At 40.5% G+C, this 25,966-nt stretch overlaps 1 protein-coding gene and 1 long non-coding RNA gene across 2 annotated transcripts; one reads left to right on the forward strand and one right to left on the reverse strand.

Annotated features, from left to right (window-relative positions):
- Positions 1-1,770: 1,770 nt before the first annotated feature.
- On the forward strand, positions 1,771-25,825 carry LOC100894087 (nuclear receptor subfamily 2 group E member 1). Its single transcript, XM_030997920.1, has 6 exons — positions 1,771-2,636; positions 8,134-8,508; positions 9,036-9,296; positions 10,330-10,497; positions 10,655-10,811; positions 25,404-25,825. The coding sequence occupies exons 1-6, from the start codon at positions 1,844-1,846 to the stop codon at positions 25,486-25,488; spliced, it is 1,839 nt and encodes a 612-aa protein (XP_030853780.1). The 5' UTR covers positions 1,771-1,843; the 3' UTR covers positions 25,489-25,825.
- On the reverse strand, positions 11,402-21,157 carry LOC100894010. The gene is made up of 3 exons (XR_004066403.1): positions 19,600-21,157; positions 18,824-19,121; positions 11,402-12,370 (listed from the first exon to the last, which is right to left on the reverse strand). It is a non-coding gene; the product is annotated as an uncharacterized LOC100894010 (long non-coding RNA).
- Positions 25,826-25,966: the final 141 nt, after the last annotated feature.

Consider the following 25,966-nt stretch of genomic DNA (forward strand, 5'->3'; position numbering starts at 1 on the left):
CGAAGCGAGCGATCATTTTGCCATATACCCTATTCATTAAATTAACTTATCATTTCGGTGCGCATATTGTGTATGCATTTACAATTCAGTAATTTTGTCAAATATACTACAACAGATAGATAATTTAAAAAGAGACAGATCCACTGCCTGTAAATTGGGTGAAGGTTGACATTAGGTATAGCACTAAGGTTTCAAAATGGGGGTACGGGCCGGTTGTGCCCCTTAATTTCGCCAGTGCTCGTAGTGGAATAAACCCCTCCCACCTTGACCCCCAATAGATTGCAACCCCAAATCAGAAGGAATACCCCTCCCTCCCTCCCTCCCTTCATCTCTCGTAGTCAGTGGTAGTCCCGATCACGATACGTATAACCAAAGTGCATGCAGTCAGAGGCTGGTCTCGCGGCGTCACATTGCATAGTTCCCACGTTCTATTACAAAACCTCTGTCTCGTAAAATGGTGTCCTCCTCTATTTAAACTAGTCTCCGTGTTATCTTTAAAATGTATTAATCCCCGAACTGAACATTGTTCCAATGAAAAGGAGTATACTTTGTCCTTGATCCAGATACTTTGAAATACTCTGATATATACAACGAAACCTGGTCAAAGATGTAACCATCATTCTCAAAATATCTATTATCAACATAATCTGTATTCTACTATCACCTGACTATAGTTACTTAGAGAGGACCCTACGAAACCTATATTTCTTGCATTCTTATCTATCATTTGCAACATCAATGTTATTGAATTAGTTGAATCAAGTGAACCACTATCACCAGCACGAGCAGCAGCAGTTAGCAACATTATCGTCGAGGGATCGTCCTTCTCAATATCATCCGAACTTTCTCGTCCAAACTTTCTCATTCGTTCTATTTTTCTTGTGCGCCTCGGAATAGCATTGTCTAGATAGACGGCGCTATTCAAATTCCTATTATTTTTGTTTCTCTTTACCTCTTCAGAGGGACTTTATTGTTCCATTTTAAAATACATATATATTATTTACAAAACAAGTAAAATGAAACATGAATTTGATACAAGATCAACATAATAATAATTATTATTATTATCTTACTCCTCCCTGTCTACCCTCTCTCTCTCTCTCTCTTTCTCCTGATTGACTTTGTCATCCTCGTAACGAAAGCAGTATCAGTTTTTCTTATAAAGATATCATCCTCGTCGTCACCATCATCGTCTTCATCACTTTTATTCTCAAAACCTTATCATCATGATCACCATCATCATTATTTTCTTCGTTTTACTAGTGATGATACCGTTAATTGTTATCATCAACATCGTTACCCAAATCTTTAAAAAGTACAATTTGATCTTTGGGACAATCCGTTGTAAAGCCGGACTAGATTTCTCCCAGCTCATCCATAGATTTCTAATCGGGTGCCTTTTGTTTTTCTTCATCATTGCTCTATCGATGATGATTGTGTACCCTGGTGAGAATCCAGACACAGAATGAAATCTATGAATAAAATCAGTCGTGGAGCTGCTCATTTTGCAGCTGACACTTCGAGCTTTGCCAACAGGTTTGTGTACTCGAGTTTTTTTTCTTTCTGCCGATTGGTGCCTGGTTCATTACTCTGAAGTGCAGCTTTGAAGTGACATGTGCATAGGAATTTCGAACCTTTCCAATTAAATGCTGTGTATCAGATTTAATTTCAAATGCATTTGATTATTGCAAATGTACTCATAAACTCGCTTGTCAGTCTTATGTCTTCCAAACGTACACTTTTCATTTTCAGTATTGTCTTCAAGAAACTTCAGTTGTGACATTTATTTTTAATTGTGTATCACAATTTCCTTTCCCTTTGGAACAAACCATTGGCCTTCATAATGTCTTCTGATTCATCTAGTTGTTCGCTGCAAGGCCAATCTCCGACCATTCATCAAGAAGAACCAGACGAGGACTCGACTTCTCTAGAAAGTAAGACTGATGTGCAGCCACCTGAAGCAGACTGCAAACCTACAATGTTACAGGAGAAAGGCCATGATACTGAAATTCGTGAGGGACACATGAATGTTTCTCCAGAGAATTGTGATGATACACCCACAGAGACCACTTGCAGGAGTGAGAATGGTTCACCTAACCATTGTGACGTCAACATCTCCCCAAGACAGTCTCCGAACCTTAGTTCATCGAGTGGAAGTGCAAATGCAAATACTCCAGCAAGTGAAACGAGCATAGATGTGGCTGATAACATGATCAGCATCCACCACCTTGGTAACGCATCTTCTGTAAGTTCCGTCGACCCGCAGCTTCCCACACCACCAAGTCAATTCACGGTGTCATCTCTCGTAGGTTTAGGCACCACTAGCATCAGCAACCCCAGCGGGATCATCAACCCCACCACCGGAAAGGCGCAATCAGTCCACCCCGGCCGAGCAGCGGTGCGAGGTGAGCGAGGACTGGACATTCCATGCCAAGTGTGCGGGGACAGGAGTTCAGGGCGCCACTATGGCGTGTACAGCTGCGATGGATGCCGTGGGTTCTTCAAGCGGAGCGTGAGGCGAAACCTGGCCTATGTCTGTCGGGATGGCGGCCGGTGTATCGTCAATGTCCCAAGGAGGAACCAGTGCCAGGCCTGCAGGTATCGGAAATGCCTTGCTGTCAACATGAACCGAGATGGTAAGGAAATAAACAATAAATGAATATTCCTCCTTCAATTAAAGGAAGCTTTATGATTTTTACAGGAAATGTCCGTTGATACAAAATATAGACCTATGTTATTCCAAAACTGCGTATCAAAGCAATGAATCTTAAATACATTACTTTTGATCTAAATCGCCAAATGAGGGCACACTGTTTTTGTAGTTCTTTAATTGTCTGGTGCAATAGTTATTATACAGATATAGAGCACATTCGCCGTCGAAAATGTCCGAGGCTAGGGCTTATTGTGTTTATCAAAATTAGTGCACTTCAACAAATCCTTCTTACCAGGTACCTATTTAACACCTGGGTGAAGAGTGGCAAAAGTAGGTAATTACTATCTTGCCAATGGACGCTTGCAAGAACATGTTAAAAGTGACAGAATGGTAAAAGTTCCATACAACTTCCCATACATCTTTGAGTTGTCTTTGTTCTCATTACTATGACTAGATGATTTTACCGTGTCAAACTATTGTTCTAACAATGTCATCCTTGTTGAATTCGTCATTTTTACTAAACATTCTTTTTGGCAAGTAATTCTGAAGAAGCTATTCTCGATCTCGTCTTTATATAGTTCAGTATTTGAGCGATTAGGATATAATAGCTATACCTTCTGGCCAATTCTAGTTTGTTCTATAGGACTTCATCTGGTTCTTTCTTACACTCGCCATACATCTTGTCGTTTTCTAATTTTGAAATATAAAAGGAGATGTATGTATTTCCGAAATATGACTTCATAATAACATTATTCTGCGAGCGATGTGGTTAAGAGCTGCATAATGACTGATTAGATGACTTCACCGGGTCACTTGTATTACTCTTACCACCCCCTCGCTGTATTTCTTACATTCGGATTTTACATAACTTTTCCTCGTATTCTACATTCGATATTTTCGGATATATTATCATCCATTCGAATTAGAGCGATTACGTTAATAGCTATATTTAGACTGACTCATGTCAAGTCAAATTGTTCCAACGTTCCAATGTTACCTCCTCTGTTGTATTAATGGCATTTTCTGAGACTCTCCCTAACTTGTTCTGGACGAACTGTTCTTCTAAATATTTCATCATTGCAGTATTTCTTAATTTCATCTTGTATTACTAAGAATCTTTTGGTCGTCATCTAAGTTCGGTATTTTCGAGGAGAGATGGGGTCTTAAGATTAGTCTTTGAGCAGTTAGCATGGTTAGGCCTCTGTCACAAATGCCATTACGAACTGCTACGAATGCCATACGAATGATTTTCAGACAATGGAAATTCGGGAAGACAATGGAAAAACAGGGAGATTCGTACGAACGCATCGTACGAACCTTTGTGACCGTAGCTTTAGGTTAATAGATATAGTATGTAGGCAACGCCTGTGTGGTTTCACATGAACTTTAACGGGTCAAAGCAGAACTCAAAACCATCTTCTCTTCCAATATCTCTCATACTCCTCGTTACTTTTTCGTATCAAGCTGTCAACTTTCAAAAAAACTATTTTCGATACACGACATCATCTTAAGATTAGTCTTTGAACGATTAGCTTAATAGCTAGCTTGTGGCCAACTGTTATTGGTTTCAGATGACTTAATAAAGTCTAACGGTCAATGGACGTGGGATCATAACATGTTTTCTTGCTGATAATAAGTATGCGGTTATACTAAACGAGAGGCAAATTTGCTTAAGATTTCCGTGACTTTGATAATAATAAAAAACAATGAAGAGGGTGTGTTTACTTAATGATATAAGCGCTTTGTAATCTTCAAGCGCACGCGACTCTTTTGTTATCTACTTACAGTAATAGCTCTACTATTTGCAGACCTCAAAACATGAAAAGTCTTGAATTAGATTGTACCATTCTGCAGAAATCTTAGTATTCCCAAAGGAAATCCTTGGCAAGCTCCTTGGTATTGCGAAGTATTTTGGGGTGCTGACTCGGAAGCCAATCACAAGACTCTTCAGAACAGAAGCGGTTCTAGAAGATTAATCGAGAGGGGTGGGGTCTTACAAGGGGGTTGAGCCCTTCCCAACACCCCCTAGAACCGCCACTGCTTCAGAGAAATTTTAGGACGTTATGTATGATTATGGCCAATGTAAAAAAAAAAAGAAGATTGGTAGAAAGGGTGTCACCCTCTCACCCACCCCTTTAACTGCTACTATCACGTGCACATGTGCACCACCACATCCATTCAGATTTTAGTAGGAATATTTGCAAACATACATTCTGCCCTTCTCGGCAATTTGTAATATGTTATGCCCTTTTTTTATCCCCCTGTCTTCCATTGTTTTTTTGTTTTTTCCCCCTCATTCTAAATATTTCATCGACGCACCGAGTCTTTAAAACAAGTGATGGACACGTTTATGACTATAAAGTATTGTATGGAAAGATCCAATGATTAGTATAGACTGAGAAGGTGAGAGGGAGAGAGAGAGAGAGAGAGAGAGAGAGAGAGAGAAAGAGAGAGAGAGATGGAAAGAGATGTAATCACTTACGTCAATCTTTATCGTTCAGATAAGTCGGATTAATGTGATCAATGTTTATGCAGGGCACGCGTCCAAGTACGAGCTGCCACATTGTACGTGCCAATAACATGTATTTGTGGCGGAGAGCGGCGGAGGGGTAGGGGTGCCCCGTTCCCAATGTTTGATGGTATGTTATCTTCCAATTTCAATGCTCCTTTACCCGCTAGTATTTATTTCAGATATCACCACAATTATATTTACAACCATCCTGACCATGCAATAACAACTTATAATAGGGATTTACATCGCAACATATTTTTAATGATTAACATGGCTTTGATGATCATCTCCAACAGTTGCCGCAAACAAATGAAAGATGAATATTTCTCTTTTAAGCTAAGCTGAATTTGTCTGCTGACGCACTACCTTCCGTCTTTTTATACTACTTCACCCCGCCCCCTTCTTCCTCCCCTCTCATCCATCCTCTCTTCATCATCACATTAGTCGTCATTATTATCGTTTGTAATTGTCGTATTATTTTCCCTTTTTCTGTTGTTCTTCTCTCTTTTGATCGTCTCCTTTTTCATTTTCTTCTTTATTGTTATAGGCTTTGATACTTCTACTTCTTTTTCTTCTCCTCCTCGTACTTCTTTTTCTTTTTCCTTCATTCCTCTCTTCTACTTTATTCAACTTTAATTCCTCTCCTTTCTTTCATTTTCTGGATATACGTCTTCTTCTTCTTCTTCTTCTTCTTCTTCTTCTTCTTCTTCTTCTTCTTCCTTCTTCTTTCTTTCATTCCCCTTCTTTCTCTTCTCCTCATTTTTTCTTCTTCCATTTTGACTTTAATTTTTAAGTTTATTATGATACAGTGCGATATACCATGTTGATAAAGATAATTTTCATAACGTGGCAATGCCCTGTACACACTTTTATTGATTTAAGAAAGAAATTGTGTTATATACAATCATGTAGGGATCTTTGTTGCAAAAAAACACAAAAACAATGCCTATATACTCTTTAAGATTAAATCATCGTAAGGCGCAGTCTTTGAGCAATGTAAAGAGATCGAAGGTTGAAGATAAAGACGATGTAACATTATGTTTCTTTTTCCATTATCTTGAGACAGAAGCTACAGTAATTTGAATTGCTTGAGGGGAGGAATATGCGTGTCGGCCCAAATGTACCGAAATTACATTTTCTCCAAATTTTCCAACATGTAACTAAAAGGACGAATATCAAAAGGCGTTTTTATATTTATACATTTTTAAAATAAAGAAAAATGAGAAGTAGGCACATACCTGTTCTACATTATCGTTCTGTGTCACAATCATCGAAGTAAATTAAAGGTTATGCAATATTTATTAAATTTTGTGAGCAGAACGATAATTGAGATATTGAAAGGTAGAATTAGAATTGAAACAATTTCGAAATTTTGCCATTCCGAGGGGCAAAATCACGAATTGATTTATTTCAAATTCAGGTTTAGTGCTGCAACGACGAGCTTATTTGAAATCAAGTGTATTCGATATAAAGATGTGTCCACAAATTTGATCAAAACTTCTTTTTACCCCAGGTAAATATCTATAAAATGCTCAATTTTGCAGCTACCTTCAATATGAATTGGCCGTATAATACTTATTAAGTTTTATTAATGACTCCTTCAACACTGCCTGGCTCTCATGGTAAACCAATATAATACACTGGCTCATATTGCATTTCATACTTTGTTACTGTTTCGCGAGCAATTCATTATTAGCGATCAATATTCCAGCCATCAGTCATCCCATATTATATCAGTACTAAATATGAAATACTATATTCAAGTATGCTCTGCGAATTGCAAACACTAATACTGTAACTATCAAATATTATAATAGGTGTTAATAATGGATTTGACAAAGGGGGATTCATTTGACTGTGAAAAATGGTATATGGTTTTTGCAGCGGGTCTTTGAGCGTTGATGGGGCGATAAGGGGTGGGGCGGGGGTTAGCTGTGGATGTGTAAGAAGAAAAAAAAAGTAAATCAAATTCAAAGGTTTTGGACCACAATTACCAACAAGTGTTCGCCAAAAGAAGGGAAACATCCAACAAAAGAAGATTCAGAAGAAAACATATATTTGTTTAGATTTTCCGACAAGGCCGACGGGGCCGAAACGGAAGAAAAGAAGGGAAGAATGAAGGAGAAATCACGTGTAACCCCTTTAAAACACCATCATGGAATCTTCAGCTTGAAAAAAGAGTGCTAAAGTGAGTTGACCTGAGAACCACAGAATAGTGTTTTTGTACTAATTATGGTTATTATCAACTTGTGGAACAGATGTGGAATATAGATGAATCGATTGGTTTCGTGTTAACTACAGTTTGTTGGTTGGTTATTGCAGAGTTGTTCGTTCACTTCTATTGATTAACATTTAGCGTATGCTTCGGTCTTTTGCCCCCACAAACAATGAATTTCCAATATTTGCATGTCAATACAATAATTTAACACTTGTAGTAGCGGAATGAGGGTGATAGCTGACAGTCAATCATTAACTGTTTGAGCCACATGTGAAATATATCTGGGTTTTGTTTTCTCTCTCTCTCTCTGTCTCACTCTGTTTCCTTTTCTATCTTTTCCCCGTTTATCCTCTCTGCTTCCTGTTTCTCTCCCTGACTGTCTACCTATTTCTCTATCTGTCTTTCTCATCTACCTGCATGTCTCTTTATCTCTCTCTCTCTCTTGTGCCCCTCTCTCTATTTCTTTTTTCTCTCTCTGTCTCTCCCACACACCCACTCTCTCTCTCTCTCTTTCCCTTTTCTCTCCCTGCCTCTCCCTCTCCCTCTTTACTCTCCCTCTCTCTTTAATTTACCCCCCTTATATCGCTTATCCTCGTTTTCTTATTTCCTCTTCTCCTCCTTTTCCTTTCCTCCTTTTCTTCTCCTTCTTGTTCTACTTCTTTTTCTTCTTCATTTCATTACTATTAAGTTTATTATTCATCATCTTCTTTTTCTTCCCTTTCCCTCTATCTGCCTATCTTTTCACACCAGCCGTACAGCACGAGCGGGCCCCTCGATGTTTCGCTCGCCCCTACAACATTCCCGTTACCCATTCCCACAGCTCACCTATGGAAGATAGTAGCTCGTCAGCGAAATCCAGCTTCCAAGTCCCCAGAATACCATCGCTTGCCGAGCACCAACGTCCCATGATGCCTTTCGCACCGGAGCAGCCGTCTTGTTTCGTTCCCGTCGTGCCAGATTACATGTCTCGACTCCCGCCAAAACTGACCAATCAAGTTGCAGGAATGTTCGGACCTCCGACAACACTAACCAATCAGCAGGTTCATTTGCCTCACCTCATGGACGTACAGCGGTTAGCAACGGGTACCTGTGCGACCAAGGACAACATGTCGGAGAAACAGGATAGTAAGGCAAAGTTTTATCTATATAATCGACCTAAAGAGAAGGTTGAGTTCTGGGAAGAGGTGAAAAATAATTTGTGAGCGTTATCATTGTTATTATGCAAGTGTGGAAGAACATCAGATAAAAAATGGTCCCTGGAACGCATGGCTCTTCAAATGCCTTAATATTCTAAATATGGCATGTAACAGCATGAAATCGGGACAGATTTTTATGCTACATGTTTGTGTAGTCCCATGTACATCTTTCTGTGTACAGTGGTTATAGCTCTACCAAGACTGGGCCAAATTTCTTATCAGTTTGATGACTCCAGAACCTTGCAGTACACACAATGCAATCGCAAGACCAGAACTCAACTTTATCTTTAAGTGTCGTACCATTGAGATTTTAACACTCACCCATAGGTGAACAACCGTCTCAGATGACAGCACCTATATCCGTTAATAAATTGGTGAAAATATTGTCAGCGTAATGTGACTATGTCGTAACAGTCATGATTCGAAATAAAGATTTCATGCTATATTGTCTTTCAGGCAAGCCCACCTATCTACCACTTCCGGGGTCATCCATCATTCACCCTTACTCCGTCTCGCCCAATAGGAACACGCCATTGACATCACATGACCTCCTGTACGAGGGGGCCGCGCGTCTGCTGTTCATGACGGTGAAGTGGGCGCGGGGTATGCCGGCGTTCTTGACCCTCCCGTTCAGCGATCAGGCCATCTTACTGGAGGAGTCGTGGGGAGAACTCTTCGTCCTGGGGGCCTGCCAGTGGTCACTTTCTGCAGAATGCGGTATGCATAATTCATTTGATGAAAGTGACTATTACCATAGGTGTAATGTGGGCATAGCCGTTAGGTGGCACAAAATATCACGAGAACAGCGTGAAAGGGGAGGGGGTGGCACTGGTGAAAGACCATTATTTTAGGTGATAAAAGCGAGGATATAGGGGGTAAATGGTAGGGGTGTGTAATCTCTCTTCTATGGCCTAATCTCTTACTTCTTTCACTTTCTATTGTGTTTAATTTTCCTCTTTATTTGTTTACGTATTTTTGTATGTATTCATTCAGGTATTTATTCATGTTACTCTTGGGGGCGGGGGCATGCCCCACGCCCCATATCCAAGCTACAGTAGCCTATCTTTCTTAATATGTCCATTGGGATTAATTCTTTTCCACTTTTAGAACGCAGTATAAAGAGAGTCCCATATTATACATTCCACGTCACCTCATCAGCACGTTCACATCTAAGCATGATAAAGATGCCAATAAGGCAACCTCATGTAAATAATGTGACTTCTTTTATAATGAGCGTTACCATGTTTCCTTCTGAAATTTGTCTACCGAAAATGTGAAAATTGGGGTATGATCTGAAGAACAAGACACAAGACATAACTCACGTCGTGTAATCAGCTCACTGTTTCATTTGCTTTTACTTTCAGTGTTCAGTGTTTACTTCCATTAAGCAAAGAATTTGTTGTCTTCTTCAAATATTTAACGAATGCAGTAACATGTAATTGGTTATGAAATAGAAAGGCCTGATGAAAAAAATCTTGATATGCTTTCCACTGATTTCTCATTCCACCAGAGGCGGATCCAGGTAGTTTTGTAAAGAGAGGAGGCTACAATCCGGGGTACAATCTAACAATAAACTCTCTTAACTATCCTGTTGGCCTTTTGGGGTTGAGAATTTGAAAGATGTGGCCACATTTCTCTTTTGTAAACTTAGGGTACGCCACGTTCGTTTAAAGAGGAGGGAGATGGGCCGGTTGTAATCCCTAAATCAACCACAATCTTATCATTCATGTGTTTTTCACTTGATTTACAGGGCAGCTAGTCAGCGCGGAGACGCTCAACTCGCTAAAGAAAGACCAATCAGATACGTCAATTCAGCATGACGTCAGAATCCTGCAAGACATCGTGTGCCGAGTGAGGGAGCTACAGGCAGACCCGATGGAATTCGCATGCCTCAAAGCTTTGACCTTGTTTAGACCAGGTATATATACATATTTTGTGGTAGTGGCATATTCAGGATTCTCCGAAGGCGGTATATATCACAAAATGCTGAAAAAGAACTGACAAGCAAAATAGAGTTATCGCATCTCACTGTGGGCACTCATAAATACTGTTTTCAATATATTTTGTTTTAATAGATTCTCGGGGTCTTCGTGAAGTGATGACAGTCGAGAGACTACAGGACGAGACACAACTCACTTTAGCTGAATATAACCATGCTCACTACTTGACGCAGAGGGCACGCTTTGGAAAATTGCTCTTGCTTCTACCCTCTGTACGCAGTGTGCGCTCCAAGTAAGTATGTATGTTAGATTTTGCCCGTTGTACACGAGACGTCACTGGACTGATGCAAGTCTGCGTCACAGTCTGGAATAGTCTTTGACGTGCCTGACCAGGTTGACATCGTACTGCGAAAATAAACGGTAAACACATTGAGTTGGATCAATGATGTGTGGGCCTTAAAGATACAATGTCCCATTTGCAGGCCAAAAAAAATGAAAAGGTTAAATTCCAACGGCATTTGAAAGATATAATACTAATTTAGAACTTCCCTAAAAAAAAAAAAAAAAGGGGGGGGGGGGGGAGGGTGCTTGAAAATGTCTTTAAGTGGGAAAATGACAACTATTAGTTGTCGAATCGACATAAAGAGCTATAGAGCCAGTAAGTAATGTAGTATTTTGGTAAGTCGAGAGAAAGGGGGGGGGGGGGGGGCGGTTGTCAGGAAGAATGCAATACCAGAACACAATGACACGACTCGAGGTTGTAGGATATGAGCGGGATTTTATTTCCCACTTGAGCTATCTGCATAAAGTGTGATACAAGAAGAAAAACCTCTGCAAAGGCAGAAAAGAAACAACAAAAGAAAGAACATCAGTAACTACATGTTCAAAATCTCTTCATGCAACAATTTAGAGTCAACAATAATGTACATCACTTTAAAACCAAGTCAATGATACTTCAATATTCATCGAGCGAGTAATTCAATGTAAAAGAAGAAAATGTATTTCTTATCATTCCAAAATATTCCCTCTATTTGGTGTGAAATATGACGAACTAATCTCTTCACTGAAAGTATGAATATAGGTCACTAAAATATGAAAGCATCAACTCTATTAAAGATTAACATCAGAATAATCCCCTGAAATATGCATAGTCATGGATATTCATTCTAATTAATGTCTAATTAATGTACATTGACTGCCTACCTACAATTCGTTATAACACATTGTTATCAACACCTGAAACAGAAGTAATATAACAAGCAGTGTTCGTGTTCAAAACTATCTATCACGCTCTACCATCCTGACTCACCCAACTAGGACTGCTAAACAACTACTTGTTGCTACGACGACAACAATGGAACCAGCTTCTTCAACTCAAACGCTGGAATCTAGAACAAAGACAATATCACTACTTGCCATGAATAACCAGTCAACTATATATCATCAAATTGTTATCATCAAAACATTATAATGCGATAATGTAATCATAACAATTTAAATCCTATTTATGAACGTAAAAATGCATCAAGTATATCAATACACAGATGAATAATGTGGTATCTATACTCTACTAAAATTGTCACTGTTCATTATCAAATAACTGAACCAATTAAATCAAAGACTCAAACCAATGAAATAAAAGAGTCAAACGTTAAGTAAAATGACAATATTACTTCAACTTCAGACATTGAGTATTAAAGAATCTAGATTAAGAGATACAGAAATGTAAACAAATGCTTCAATTTGTCATACCTCCAACAAGCACCAGAACTATTTCTCAATCAGAAACGTGGTCAATCAGCGACACCTCGACAACTGTTGAACCTCTAGCCCCATCCACGAAAGGAACTCCTATCAATTAAATGAATAATACACCAACTCCTAATAAACTCTACTCTCTAATAATAGTATGATATAATTTATATCAAGCACCAACACCAATCTACTGAAATAAGTAGACTCCTATTTTTAACTAACTGCACCATAAACCCTTCCCATGGAGGCTGCCATCTTATTTGAGAATATTACTTACACAGCACAACACAGTCTTAACTCGACTTTTACCCAAACATTTCTATCTAATCAAATCCCTCCAAACTTCCCTCAGTGCACTATATTCAAGCTACAGTACTCAATACCATAACTAAATAACACTTAGCTATACAAGTACATTAAATGTGTATTTACACTCATCAACATTATAATAAACATAAAATTCTCTGCCTTACATCGTTTACAAAGCCACTACAACGAGATGACGCATGGTCATTCATGCACAACGAACTACACGTGTGTACATTGTGTATCATGTACTAGGCCATACACTGTATGTGCTCATGACCTCTAACCAGTGATGCGATCCCTTCACTATTAATACTTCATTTTCCTTCATTCTTTCTACTCAATATCAATAATAACATGACTATAGTCCTTATTCTACACTATAACAAAAATCAATTAACATACCTCGACAGAAACATGAAATATTCTGAATACTCTACTGCGAAACTCTGATTGCCAATCAGCTCTCCTCACTGAGTTGGTTGAACAATGCACTAAACTTTCTGTAGACACAAGAAAGTTCTTCCCAAACTGCCTAATCACTCTCTTAATATCCTTCCGCCTAAATCAATTATTTAGTCTTTCTGCAACCTAATATGTCTAAACAAAGATATGTTTAACAAACCATACTATCAATAACCTACACTTCCATAAACAATCCAGATTCAGGATAATTACAACTCTCTCAATTTGAACTACTTAGTATGTGAGTTCTGAATATGTGTAATGAGGCAAATACACAGGCCCCTCTCTGTCTAGTCTAAGGTGGCCTTAAAGATAACAAATCAAATTTTTCTCACTATACCACAATCCATCCTGACAAACACTTATTGCCCTCAATAATACATCATTTATACAAGGATATAGCTGGAATATCACAAAATATCGAAACATAGCACAAAAACTATACAATGTACAAAATCATGCTTCACAAGTGATATATATCTCAACTGTTAGGAAGAGTTGACCGTGGAAGATGGTAAGGATTCCCATGTACCCCCTTTGTTAATCTATTTGAACGACGAGTATTCTGAGTCTGTACTTGACATGCTGCTTCTTGCTCATTTAAAGATAGAGGATAAAATTGGAATATATCATGTCCTTCCTCTTCACTGCTGGACTCATCAGTTCCACTATCACTGGACTGGCTTCTATCTTCATCATTCGACTGCCATATCTGAATGGGAGGTTCAACTACTGCGTTACTACTCCTTGGGTCAGGGATCAGTAGTTTTCTGTTTACTGTCTTTACCTTCCCGCCATGAATTGGACGAATACTATAGACATCACCTTCTCTATTGACATCAACAATGACATACGGATCTCGGTAAAACTTGTCCTTTAGCTTATGCCTCGTCGTGAAGGCCATCCTCTTCAGTAGTACTTGCTGCCCAACCTCCAAGGGAGAAGATTTCACCTGCTTGTCATGCTTGATCTTATTCCCTAACACTATCTCCTTAAGATTCTTCTCAACAAGTTTGTTCATCCTGCTCAATGCAGCTGCCTGTGTCTCGACAAAGTCTTCGTCCCATGATTGCTCAGTACGAGACAGTAGTTGATCTATGGGTAGGGATGGTTCTCTCCCATACATCAGTCTGTATGGAGAATATCCAGTGGATCGATGTGGTGTAGTGTTATAAATAAACACTAGATGGGACAATGTCTCGGGCCACTTCCTCCTATCTGATGGCTCCATCGATCGGATGATGCTGCACAACGTCCTATTGAAACGCTCCACCTGGCCGTTTCCCTCTGGGTGGTAAGGCGTAGTCCTTGACTTTTTAATACCATACAAGACGCATAGTTCCTGGATCAAGTTCCCTTCGAAATCTCTCCCTTGATCTGAGTGGAGCCGTAGTGGTATTCCATAGTGGACGAACCAGCTGTCTCTGAGGACTCGAGCTACTGTGTGGGCCGTTTGATCCCTACAAGGGATAGCCTGCGCGTACTTGGTGTATACATCTGACATGACGAGTATGTTTTCATAACCTCCTTTTCCCCGATCCATCTTGAGAAAATCAATTCCAAGGACCTCTAGTGGTTTGAATGCGAGCAGATGCCTCATTGGTGTCTTTACTGTGGGGGTAGGTGCTTTCGCCACTGTACAGTTGAAACATTTCTTGATATGTCGACGAACATCGCCTTGTAGACCTGGCCAAAAGCATCTTGAACGCAACAAGCCTAGAGTCCTGGTTACACCTTGATGGCCCCATCCTTCATGCACGGCCTGCAGGATAGTCTGTCGAATACTAACTGGGACAAGAAGTTGATCAACAACATCCCCTTGTATCATAACTCGTCGGAATAACACTTTTTGCTTCTCCACTATTTGTGTCCATTCTCGAAGCCAACCTCTCACTTCAGCTGTGTTATTTGGTATCAACTCCCCTGGTTTCCATCCAGCTCTCCATAGACTCAACACAACGCTCAGCCCTCCGTCATCCTGCTGGAGTCTTGACAATTGCTCAAGGTCATACGATGGGAGCACACCAGGTGTCATCATCTCTGATACTGGCTGATCATTACTTATGTTCTGTTCTACTTCGACTGGCATCACTGAACAGTGAAGAACCTGCTTAACCAATGGCTCCATGGTTTCATGCTCTAACTCAACTGGTCGACGGCTGAGAGCATCAGCACACTTGTTAGTTCTTCCTGGTCGATATCTGATCTGTAGGTCGAATGGGGCTAACTGAGCAACCCACCTTTGCTCTGTTGCTCCTAGCTTTGCAGTTCCTAGGTGTGCTAGAGGGTTATGATCAGTGAGTACTTCGACCTGACTTCCTATAAGGTACTCCCGGAACTTATCAGCTATCGCCCACTTCAGACCAAGCAGCTCTAGCTTGAAACTTGAGTAATCGGGATAACTCCTCTCAGCCTGGCGAAGTCCTCGGCTTGCGTATACAAGTGGGTGTAGTCCCCCATCTTCTCCGTGTTGTGATAAGCATGCACCTAGTCCCTTGAGGGAGGCATCTATCTCCACCACAAACTTCTTGCCAAACTGTGGGTATCCAAGGACTGGTGTGGTCGTTAGAGCATCCTTCAGCGTACAAAACGCCTTATCCACCTCTTCTGTCCAAACAAAGTCTTTTGTGTGACTAGAAGTGCTTCCGTGTCGCTTCTTGGATTTCTTAGAGGAAGGCTGGCAATGACCGATCAAAGCATGCATGGGAGTAGCAATGCTTGCAAATCCTGGAACAAATCTACGATAATAGGACGCAAGTCCAAGGAAGGATCTCAACTCAGAAGTAGTCTTGGGTACGGACCATGTCTTGATAGTCTCTATCTTCTTAGGGTCAACGGATATGCCCGAGGCAGTGACGACATGCCCGAGGTGGTGGACTTCTTCTTGAAGGAACTGACACTTCCTCCCTTTCAGCTTCAGACCATACTCTGTTAGTCGTCTAAATACTGCTTCCAGTCGAGTCAAGTGCTCCTCCAGTGTACTTGAGAACACAAGAATATCGTCGAGGTAGATCACCAATTGGGTCAGGTTGAGATCTCCTAATACTAGCTCCATTACCCTCTGGAAGGTACTTGGGCTGTTCACCAATCCTTGGGGCATTCTCAAAAACTCAAATAGACCCCATGGAACTCTGAAGGCTGTCTTGTCGATGGAGTTCTCATCCATTGCTATTTGGAAATAACCGTTAGCGAGGTCAAGAGAGCTAAAGAATTTAGCTCCTCCAAGGGCTTCCAGAGTCTCCTCAATCCTCGGAAGGGGGAAGGAATCCCGTACTGTACGAGCATTCAGCTGCCGGTAGTCGATGCATATTCTCATCGATCCATCCTTCTTACGCACTGGTACTACCGGACTCGCATAGGGACTGCATGATTGCTTGATGATTCCCTTCTCTAGCATCTCTTGCAGCAGGGCTTTCAGTTCTGGCATGTGGTTAGGGGGAATTCGACGATAGGGCAGGCGAATAGGTGGTCCATCCGATGTTCGGATCTGATGTGGGATCACCTTACAGTTTCCGAGGTCCATGTCACTCTTGGCAAAGGCTGATCGATGCTTAGCTAAAAGTTGGGCTATGGAGTCTGCTTCTTCTCCCGAGAGATGATCCAGTTTCACACCTACTGGCAATTCAATGCTCTCGCCATCCATACAGGTGTGCTCCATGCCTTCTTGGGGAGTCTGAGTTTGAGAGTCATTCTGTGTACTACTACTAGCTACCTCAGCACCAGGTTCAATCATTATCTTCATTACATCGACTTCAACGACCCCATCTTTTTCCTGCACAATAATCTCATGGTGTTCCTTAACCTCAGTGGCAGACGCCAAAACCATACCTTCCATGATCTCTAATTGTTGGGTGGATCTGTTTACAACAGTAACCTGGAAGTCTGGTCCATCAACTCTGGTACATGTGTCATAGACATCCAGTCCTTTCTGCACTAGAGGGTTTACACTGCTGTCCTGTTCATCTGGCCCTATCAGAATATTCTCATTGAAGGAGGGTGCATCATTTATCAAACATTCCACTCGATGAACCGTCAGTGGAGGAAGGACTTTGTTTTCCTTGGATGACAAGAGTGAGTCTTGAGTTGCAGTGCTCTCGTTTTCACGTGCCAGATTGAGGGTCATCTCGACAAGTCTCCAATCTTCGTCATCATCCTTAAAAGCTCTCCTTCGTATTACTGGCCGGAGTGCATTACATCCAAGGAGAACAGGATAGTCGGTCTTCTTCTTGGTATGCATTTCATCGTTGATCACTAGGAACCCAACATCAATGGACTGCCCATTCAAAGTGATGAAGGTGTGGATGTACCCAATCACTGGCACTCTGCTCTCATTGATGCCGACAACTCTGATTCCAGCCCCACTACCATCAAGGGGACCAAGAACTTCCTTCAACTGCTCTTCATAGTAGGATACAGGAATTAAACTAGCCTCTGCTCCGGTGTCTAAAATACAGCCTGTGGGTACTCCTGCTATTCCTACTACAGACTTGGGACTTGTAGACACCAAGCTAGGTACTTTGTTGCTCCCACCAGCGTCTAAGCTCCTTATATTCCCTTGCATCTGGTCCTCTTGAGATGTTGTGTCTTGTATCCGTGGAGTGCTTGGCGATTGTCGAACCCCTACTTCCCTTGGACAATCCCTCCTCATATGCCCTGTCTGTTTACATCCGTAGCAGAGAGTGGGTGAATTACATTCTCGCTTTAGATGCCCTTTCTTGTTGCAGTTATAGCAGAATGATGTGGAACTCTGCCTAGGATTGTTGGTCATTCCTCTCATGGCTTGAACTACCTCTTTCAAAGTCTCCTTTAGCTCAGTGATCTCACTCTTCATGCTTTTGATAGTTTGGTCTTCAGCCGTCACTGATGCTCTCGCTGTCTCTACCTCACACTCTCTGATACTGGGCCTTGACGTCACTGTGTCGTCATCCTGGAACGTTTGGAGAACTTCCTTCCGCATGTCAATGAAGGGCTTGCCCTCAGCAGAAAACAGTATGCGACGGAGTTCCCTCTGGATTTGTTTGTCCCTCACTCCAGTGACAAATCGCTCCTTAAGGGTGTTGTCCCGCAACATGGTCAGGGCCGCTCTTTCATCTCCGCTTGCTGCCGACTCCATACGGTCGTAAAGGCGAATAAGCCCACTGCTGAAATCCGCTAAGGTCTCCCCCGACTTTTGCACCCTAGCATGTAACTCTGTGCTGAGTGGTTGTACCGTTTCCTTCAGGCCATAACGTGACTTCAATGCTTTTTTTAAAGCCTTACTATCCTCCCTGACTGAAGAGTCGTAACATCTTGCTTCATCTTTGGCTGAGTCTGTAAGATGGGTTAGCAGAACCTTCGCTTCTTCTCTGCTTCCTAGTTTGTAGTAACTGCAGTACTCATCAAATTCCTGCAGCCATTCGTTGATTGTCGGGTCTCCTTGTTTATGGGGAAATCCACTAAACCTACTTAACTTCACAGCTGGCAGACCTCTTGGGGACGACAAGTTCTGAAAGGCCCCTGTAAGGGCTGCCACCATCTCAGCGAGGCCTGGAGGTTGAGCTGAAGCTCCTGCCGACGTAGTTGGGTCATCTTCAACACCACCTGGCATCTTGCGTCTTGTGTACGTCTGTCAATTTTGTTGAATGCTGACTACCCTTCAAAACAATTGGAACCTGCTGGCTTACAGTTGTGAAAAGAAATCTATTGACAGAACCTGCTGGCTTACAGTTGTGAAAAGAAATCCATTTACAACAATATTTCAATCCAAAACTTTAACTACGTTTACTGTAAAAAGCTTACATCCCTGATAAACCTATTTAATGGTTTACTCCCACATCGCCTGTAGTCTGGAGGTTTTCCAAGTCGTATCTTCCTTCAGCGAATCTTCCCTCCGATGCTCGTCGCTGTAGCTCAAGTTCAATCCCACTTCTGACACCACTGTAGTATTTTGGTAAGTCGAGAGAAAGGGGGGGGGGCGGTTGTCAGGAAGAATGCAATACCAGAACACAATGACACGACTCGAGGTTGTAGGATATGAGCGGGATTTTATTTCCCACTTGAGCTATCTGCATAAAGTGTGATACAAGAAGAAAAACCTCTGCAAAGGCAGAAAAGAAACAACAAAAGAAAGAACATCAGTAACTACATGTTCAAAATCTTTTCATGCAACAATTTAGAGTCAACAATAATGTACATCACTTTAAAACCAAGTCAATGATACTTCAATATTCATCGAGCGAGTAATTCAATGTAAAAGAAGAAAATGTATTTCTTATCATTCCAAAATATTCCCTCTATTTGGTGTGAAATATGACGAACTAATCTCTTCACTGAAAGTATGAATATAGGTCACTAAAATATGAAAGCATCAACTCTATTAAAGATTAACATCAGAATAATCCCCTGAAATATGCATAGTCATGGATATTCATTCTAATTAATGTCTAATTAATGTACATTGACTGCCTACCTACAATTCGTTATAACACATTGTTATCAACACCTGAAACAGAAGTAATATAACAAGCAGTGTTCGTGTTCAAAACTATCTATCACGCTCTACCATCCTGACTCACCCAACTAGGACTGCTAAACAACTACTTGTTGCTACGACGACAACAATGGAACCAGCTTCTTCAACTCAAACGCTGGAATCTAGAACAAAGACAATATCACTACTTGCCATGAATAACCAGTCAACTATATATCATCAAATTGTTATCATCAAAACATTATAATGCGATAATGTAATCATAACAATTTAAATCCTATTTATGAACGTAAAAATGCATCAAGTATATCAATACACAGATGAATAATGTGGTATCTATACTCTACTAAAATTGTCACTGTTCATTATCAAATAACTGAACCAATTAAATCAAAGACTCAAACCAATGAAATAAAAGAGTCAAACGTTAAGTAAAATGACAATATTACTTCAACTTCAGACATTGAGTATTAAAGAATCTAGATTAAGAGATACAGAAATGTAAACAAATGCTTCAATTTGTCATACCTCCAACAAGCACCAGAACTATTTCTCAATCAGAAACGTGGTCAATCAGCGACACCTCGACAACTGTTGAACCTCTAGCCCCATCCACGAAAGGAACTCCTATCAATTAAATGAATAATACACCAACTCCTAATAAACTCTACTCTCTAATAATAGTATGATATAATTTATATCAAGCACCAACACCAATCTACTGAAATAAGTAGACTCCTATTTTTAACTAACTGCACCATAAACCCTTCCCATGGAGGCTGCCATCTTATTTGAGAATATTACTTACACAGCACAACACAGTCTTAACTCGACTTTTACCCAAACATTTCTATCTAATCAAATCCCTCCAAACTTCCCTCAGTGCACTATATTCAAGCTACAGTACTCAATACCATAACTAAATAACACTTAGCTATACAAGTACATTAAATGTGTATTTACACTCATCAACATTATAATAAACATAAAATTCTCTGCCTTACATCGTTTACAAAGCCACTACAACGAGATGACGCATGGTCATTCATGCACAACGAACTACACGTGTGTACATTGTGTATCATGTACTAGGCCATACACTGTATGTGCTCATGACCTCTAACCAGTGATGCGATCCCTTCACTATTAATACTTCATTTTCCTTCATTCTTTCTACTCAATATCAATAATAACATGACTATAGTCCTTATTCTACACTATAACAAAAATCAATTAACATACCTCGACAGAAACATGAAATATTCTGAATACTCTACTGCGAAACTCTGATTGCCAATCAGCTCTCCTCACTGAGTTGGTTGAACAATGCACTAAACTTTCTGTAGACACAAGAAAGTTCTTCCCAAACTGCCTAATCACTCTCTTAATATCCTTCCGCCTAAATCAATTATTTAGTCTTTCTGCAACCTAATATGTCTAAACAAAGATATGTTTAACAAACCATACTATCAATAACCTACACTTCCATAAACAATCCAGATTCAGGATAATTACAACTCTCTCAATTTGAACTACTTAGTATGTGAGTTCTGAATATGTGTAATGAGGCAAATACACAGGCCCCTCTCTGTCTAGTCTAAGGTGGCCTTAAAGATAACAAATCAAATTTTTCTCACTATACCACAGTAATAGTCTGATTTTCAGACCATTGTACCGAATGGTCGTACGTTTTATGCTACGCAAAGATTCAATCAGTTTAATTTGGGCCATTACAAGAAGTGTGTTATTGATGTAGACTAATGCTCATGTACCCTTTACAGCTCATTTTATGTATGCTATTACCAAAGAAGAAAAAGCCAGTCAGTCACTCAATAGTGTCTGACAGTAAAGTCTAGCAAGTAAACGGGTTTCCTTGCATAATTTGAATATTAGGACACTGCTAATGTTTAAACTTCACAGATAGGACATACATGACATATTCATAATTGCTACAAAGTTCTACAGAATTTGATGTTGGCTGCAAAAGGGACATAATATCTTTAACAGACTTAATAAGCGTGGCTTGTTCATCTGCCAATATTAATAATAATATTTAATATTTAATTTTTATATAGCGCTTGATACAAATGTCTCTAAGCGCTTTACAAATATACTATTACCCCGGTCATTGGATTAGACCAAAATAATCTAACGTTATTTGAGAATCCTTTAAAATTAGAATTCGTTGCATTCTTTTTGGAGCCCAAAGTAAATGGTAAATGAATCGGTTGCTTACCTGTAGAAGAAAACCTTTGCCTTGAAAGGATCAATATTCTCTGAAATCGACTTTAATGGCAAATTACAATGAACTGCATTTGCACTTTTATGCTCAAGATAATAAGTGCACTTTTTCATGCATAACATTGTTCTTGAGCCGACCTTCACATTAAATCACACATTTTGTCAATATATTCAGCTATTAATTTATTATACGTCATAACATTTTATTCTTATAACGTAACGTCTCCGGTCTCCATAAAAAATTGTAATATCTTTTCAGTTCCTCTAGCTTCTATAAAAACAAATAGGACAAATCTTATTGTTAGCGAGTATTCTTTTGCATTTTGCACTTTTATGCTTAGGATAATAATTGCACTTTGTTTACAATGCATGACACATTTTGTCAATACATGCAGCTTTGTAAGTCGTAACATTTATATTGTGGAGACTGTTTCCAAACCTAAATGCAGATTATGCCTGCATGTCTGTTTATGGTTTTTTTATGATTATGTTTTTGTCTTATAAGCTTGCGCCTCCGTCTCCATTAGATTATACTTATCCATTCAGTTCCTCCAGTGCGCGGTCTAGTTTCCTCAAAGGTCAAACAGTTATGGTTGAAGCCTTATAGCTCAAAATATTATTGTTAATAGCGAGTATTCTATTGGCTGAAGATAGTGTCAACGATTTGTTATATACCCAAGGGGGGAGGGGGAGGGGGGGGGGGTGCTCAGGTTTGGATGGGAGTGTGTCGCTCAAGCCTCGAAACCCCTACCCATTATTAGGGGTAATTTGGGGTAATTTTTCTCGAAAATTTTAAGGTGTTTGCAAAGTTTGAAAAAACGGACCCATTTTTAATGGTATTTTTTTTTAAAGTGGGACCCATGTTTAGGGATTTGTTATGCAAAAGTGACCCATTAGAGAGGCACACCCTCGTATGTTCTAATATGTGAGTAGCCCCCCCCCCCCCCCGGGGTTATATAATTATGTGCACGTGCGTGCAATATTACAACCCATAGCGTATTGAAAGAGATAGATGTGACACGCGCAAACGTACGTTTTCACGGATAGCTTGTAGGTGGGAGGAAACCATTATTTGGACCTCCATTAATGGCGTGTATTGTCCTTCAATACACTAATGTGACTGAGCGATATGAATAACATTGAAATTAACCCCCAAATTATGGAGTTAAATCATATATTTCTTGCCATTATTGAATATTAATTCGGAAAAATGGTGATTTGATTATATTTTTAGCTTTTTTAAATAATTTACCACAGTGGTAAATTATTTAAAAAGCTTCACTGTAGCTGTTTTATTTTATTTTAAATAAAGCATATAAATCAAATATATCCTGCACTGTTACATGCCCAATCAAAAAATAAAAGAGAGGGAAGGAAAGGGAAAGAAAAAAGAAAAAGAGGAGATAAAGAGAAGGAAAAAAGAGGAAGAAGAAAAGAAAAGAAGGGGGATATCAGTTGCAATTTTTCCGCCTACAAGTTGTGGATCGGGGGAGGCAAAAGGCCCTTGCCCCCCCCCCCCCGTCCCCGCTAAAAAAAAAAGAGAAGGAAGGAAAAGGAAAAGAGGAGAGCTAAAAGGGAACAAAAAAGAGGAAGAAGAAAAGAAAAGGGAGAAAAGAAGGGGAGATCAGTCAACAATGTGTGGAGCGGCGTGGGGGCCAAAATGACCTTGCCCCCCCCCCACCAACAAACCTAAAGGAGAGAGAAGGGAGGGAAGGGAGAGGGAAAGAGAAGAGAAAGGGAAAGAACAAAAATAGAATGAAGAAAGGTAGGAGATATCAGTTGTAATTTTCTCGTCAACAAGGTGTAAATCGGGGGGGGGGGGGGGCACTGGCGTACTGATAGGGGAGGGGGTGGGGGGGCTTTGGGGAAATTTAATTCAAACGTGGTTTATTTCTAATTCCGTAAGGGTGGTTTACAAATAATGCTGAAATGACATAATATTCCCAGATTTTTCCTCACTTTTAAGTAAATTGTACATTTATATGCGTTTGTCGAAATAGAAGAGAAATAGAAAGAAAAAAATAGTTAACTGCCAGTGTCACTTTATATTGAGGTATCAAAATATGCTCATCTGACCATGATTAAATTAAATGCCTAAAATCACGAGGGCTCTGCCTCCTGGATTCCACCTAGGGCCCTATGCTCATCTGACAGTAATTAAACGCCTAAAACCCCTGAGCTTCCGGGGGCTCTGCCCCCTGACCCCAACCAAGAGCCCTAAGGCGGGCCCCTTGATACTCATCTGACCGTAATTGAGTGCCTAAAACCCTTGAGCTTCCGGGAGCTCCGCCCCCTGAACCCCACGCCAATAAGTGACACAATTAGGTATCAAAATAATGCTCATCTGACCGTAATTAAATGCCTAAAACCCCTGAACTTCCGGGGCTCTGCCCCCTGGACCCCGCCTAGGGCCCAAAGGCGGACCCCTGAATGCTAATCTGACCGTAAACCCCTGAGCTTCCGGGGGCAGACAAGGTATGTTCATCTGACCGCAGGCGCGTAGCCAGGGGGGGGGGGGGGGGCGGTGGGGTGGTCCCCCCAAAAACGCCGGCCAAAAAAAAAAAAGAGTGAAAAGGAAAAGGACGTAGAAAGAAAAGGGAGTAGACAAAGCACATTTTTGAAATTCAGACAAAGATTAAGAGTCGAGAACGGTACGAATCGTCTGCTTTCTCTAATAATTCAACAAAACGTCAAGGCTTCCGCCCTTCGCGAAGGAGGGGGGGGGGGTGGAACTGAATTCAGACAAGGATTAAGAGTCGAGAACGTTACAACGAATCGTCTTCTTTCTCTAATGGTTTAATGAAACTTTAAAGCTTACGCGCTTCGCGCGGGAGGGGGGGGGGGAAACTGAATTTAGACGAGGATTAAAATTTTTATAGCGGTAAAACGAATTGTCTTCTTTCGCTAATGATTTAATGAAACTTAAAAGCTTCCGCGCTTCGCGCGGGAGGGAGAAACTTAATTCAGACTAGGATTATTTTCGAGAGCGGTAAAACGAATCGTCTTTTTTCTCTAATGATTTAATGAAACGTAAAAGCTTCCGCGCGGGGGAAACATAATTCAGATGAGGATTAAAAGTCATAACGACACAACGAATCGTCTTCTTTCTCTAATGATTTAATAAAACGTAAAAGCTTCCACACTTCGCGCGGGAGAGGGGGAAACATAATTCAGACGAGGATTATATTTGGGAACGGTACAACGAATCGTCTTCTTTCTCTAATAATTTATTGAAATGTCAAAGCTTCCGCGCTTCGCGGAGGAGGGAGGGGGAAACTCGCCCTGCACCCACCCCCCCCCCCCCAATTACGTCTTTTCTGGTCACCATAACGTACCAATATTTGGCTCTCTAAAAAAATCGAGTGATCACGGACGTCACTCCTCTGGAGAGTGAAAATGTAGTGAAAATAGAGTGAACATTCACTTTTTTCTTCTTAGAGAGCACTCTAAAATCAATCGATTTTCACTCCTAAACAAGTGATCACGGACGTCACTCCCAAGAAAGTGAAAATAGAGTGAAAATTCACTCCTTTTTTTAAGAGAGAGAAATCCTGGATCCGCGCCTGCTACTTTCTTCGGGGCTATGCCTCTCAGACGGAAAATTCCTGCTTTACTTATTCCTCTCTCTTTTTTCCCCATAATTTTCAGGACCCTTGAGAACCTGTACTTTCATCGAACCATTGGAAGCGTCCCGATCGAGCGTCTACTCTGCGACATGTTCAAGTCATGTTAGCAAGTCTCTGGGAAACACGATCGAGCGTCTTCTCTGCGACATGTTCAAGTCATGTTCAATCATCCTGACGTGTGACGTAATCCGAACATGAGTTCTATGGGATTGCTCTTGAATTAATTTTATTTAAGAGTTGCGTTGCATGCGATCATGTTGTTTAAGGAGAGTATAACAATCAAAACTTTCTGTCGGTCATTCGAAAAAAATTCAAGTCTTATCAGCAAATCGGAGAGAAAAATTGGTGCACATGACTTGTTCTTGCTGTTGTTTTTGCATGTTCTTCTTCTTCTTCCTTTTGAGTACAGACCTCTTTTACAGAGTATTATCGTACTATATACTGGGGGTGTGCAGGTGGACCACTACACCGGGGTTTCCCCCTACTCTTATACGAATAGTGCAGTGGGTTCTTAACGTGCAAAGGTGATGACTCTTCTCTACACGGGGCCTCCATTTAACGTCCTATCCGAGGGACGGAGTTTTT

The sequence above is a fragment of the Strongylocentrotus purpuratus genome, unplaced genomic scaffold (genome assembly GCF_000002235.5).
Source record: "Strongylocentrotus purpuratus isolate Spur 01 unplaced genomic scaffold, Spur_5.0 spur5_scaffold_4, whole genome shotgun sequence".
Taxonomy (NCBI): Eukaryota; Metazoa; Echinodermata; class Echinoidea; order Camarodonta; family Strongylocentrotidae; genus Strongylocentrotus; species Strongylocentrotus purpuratus.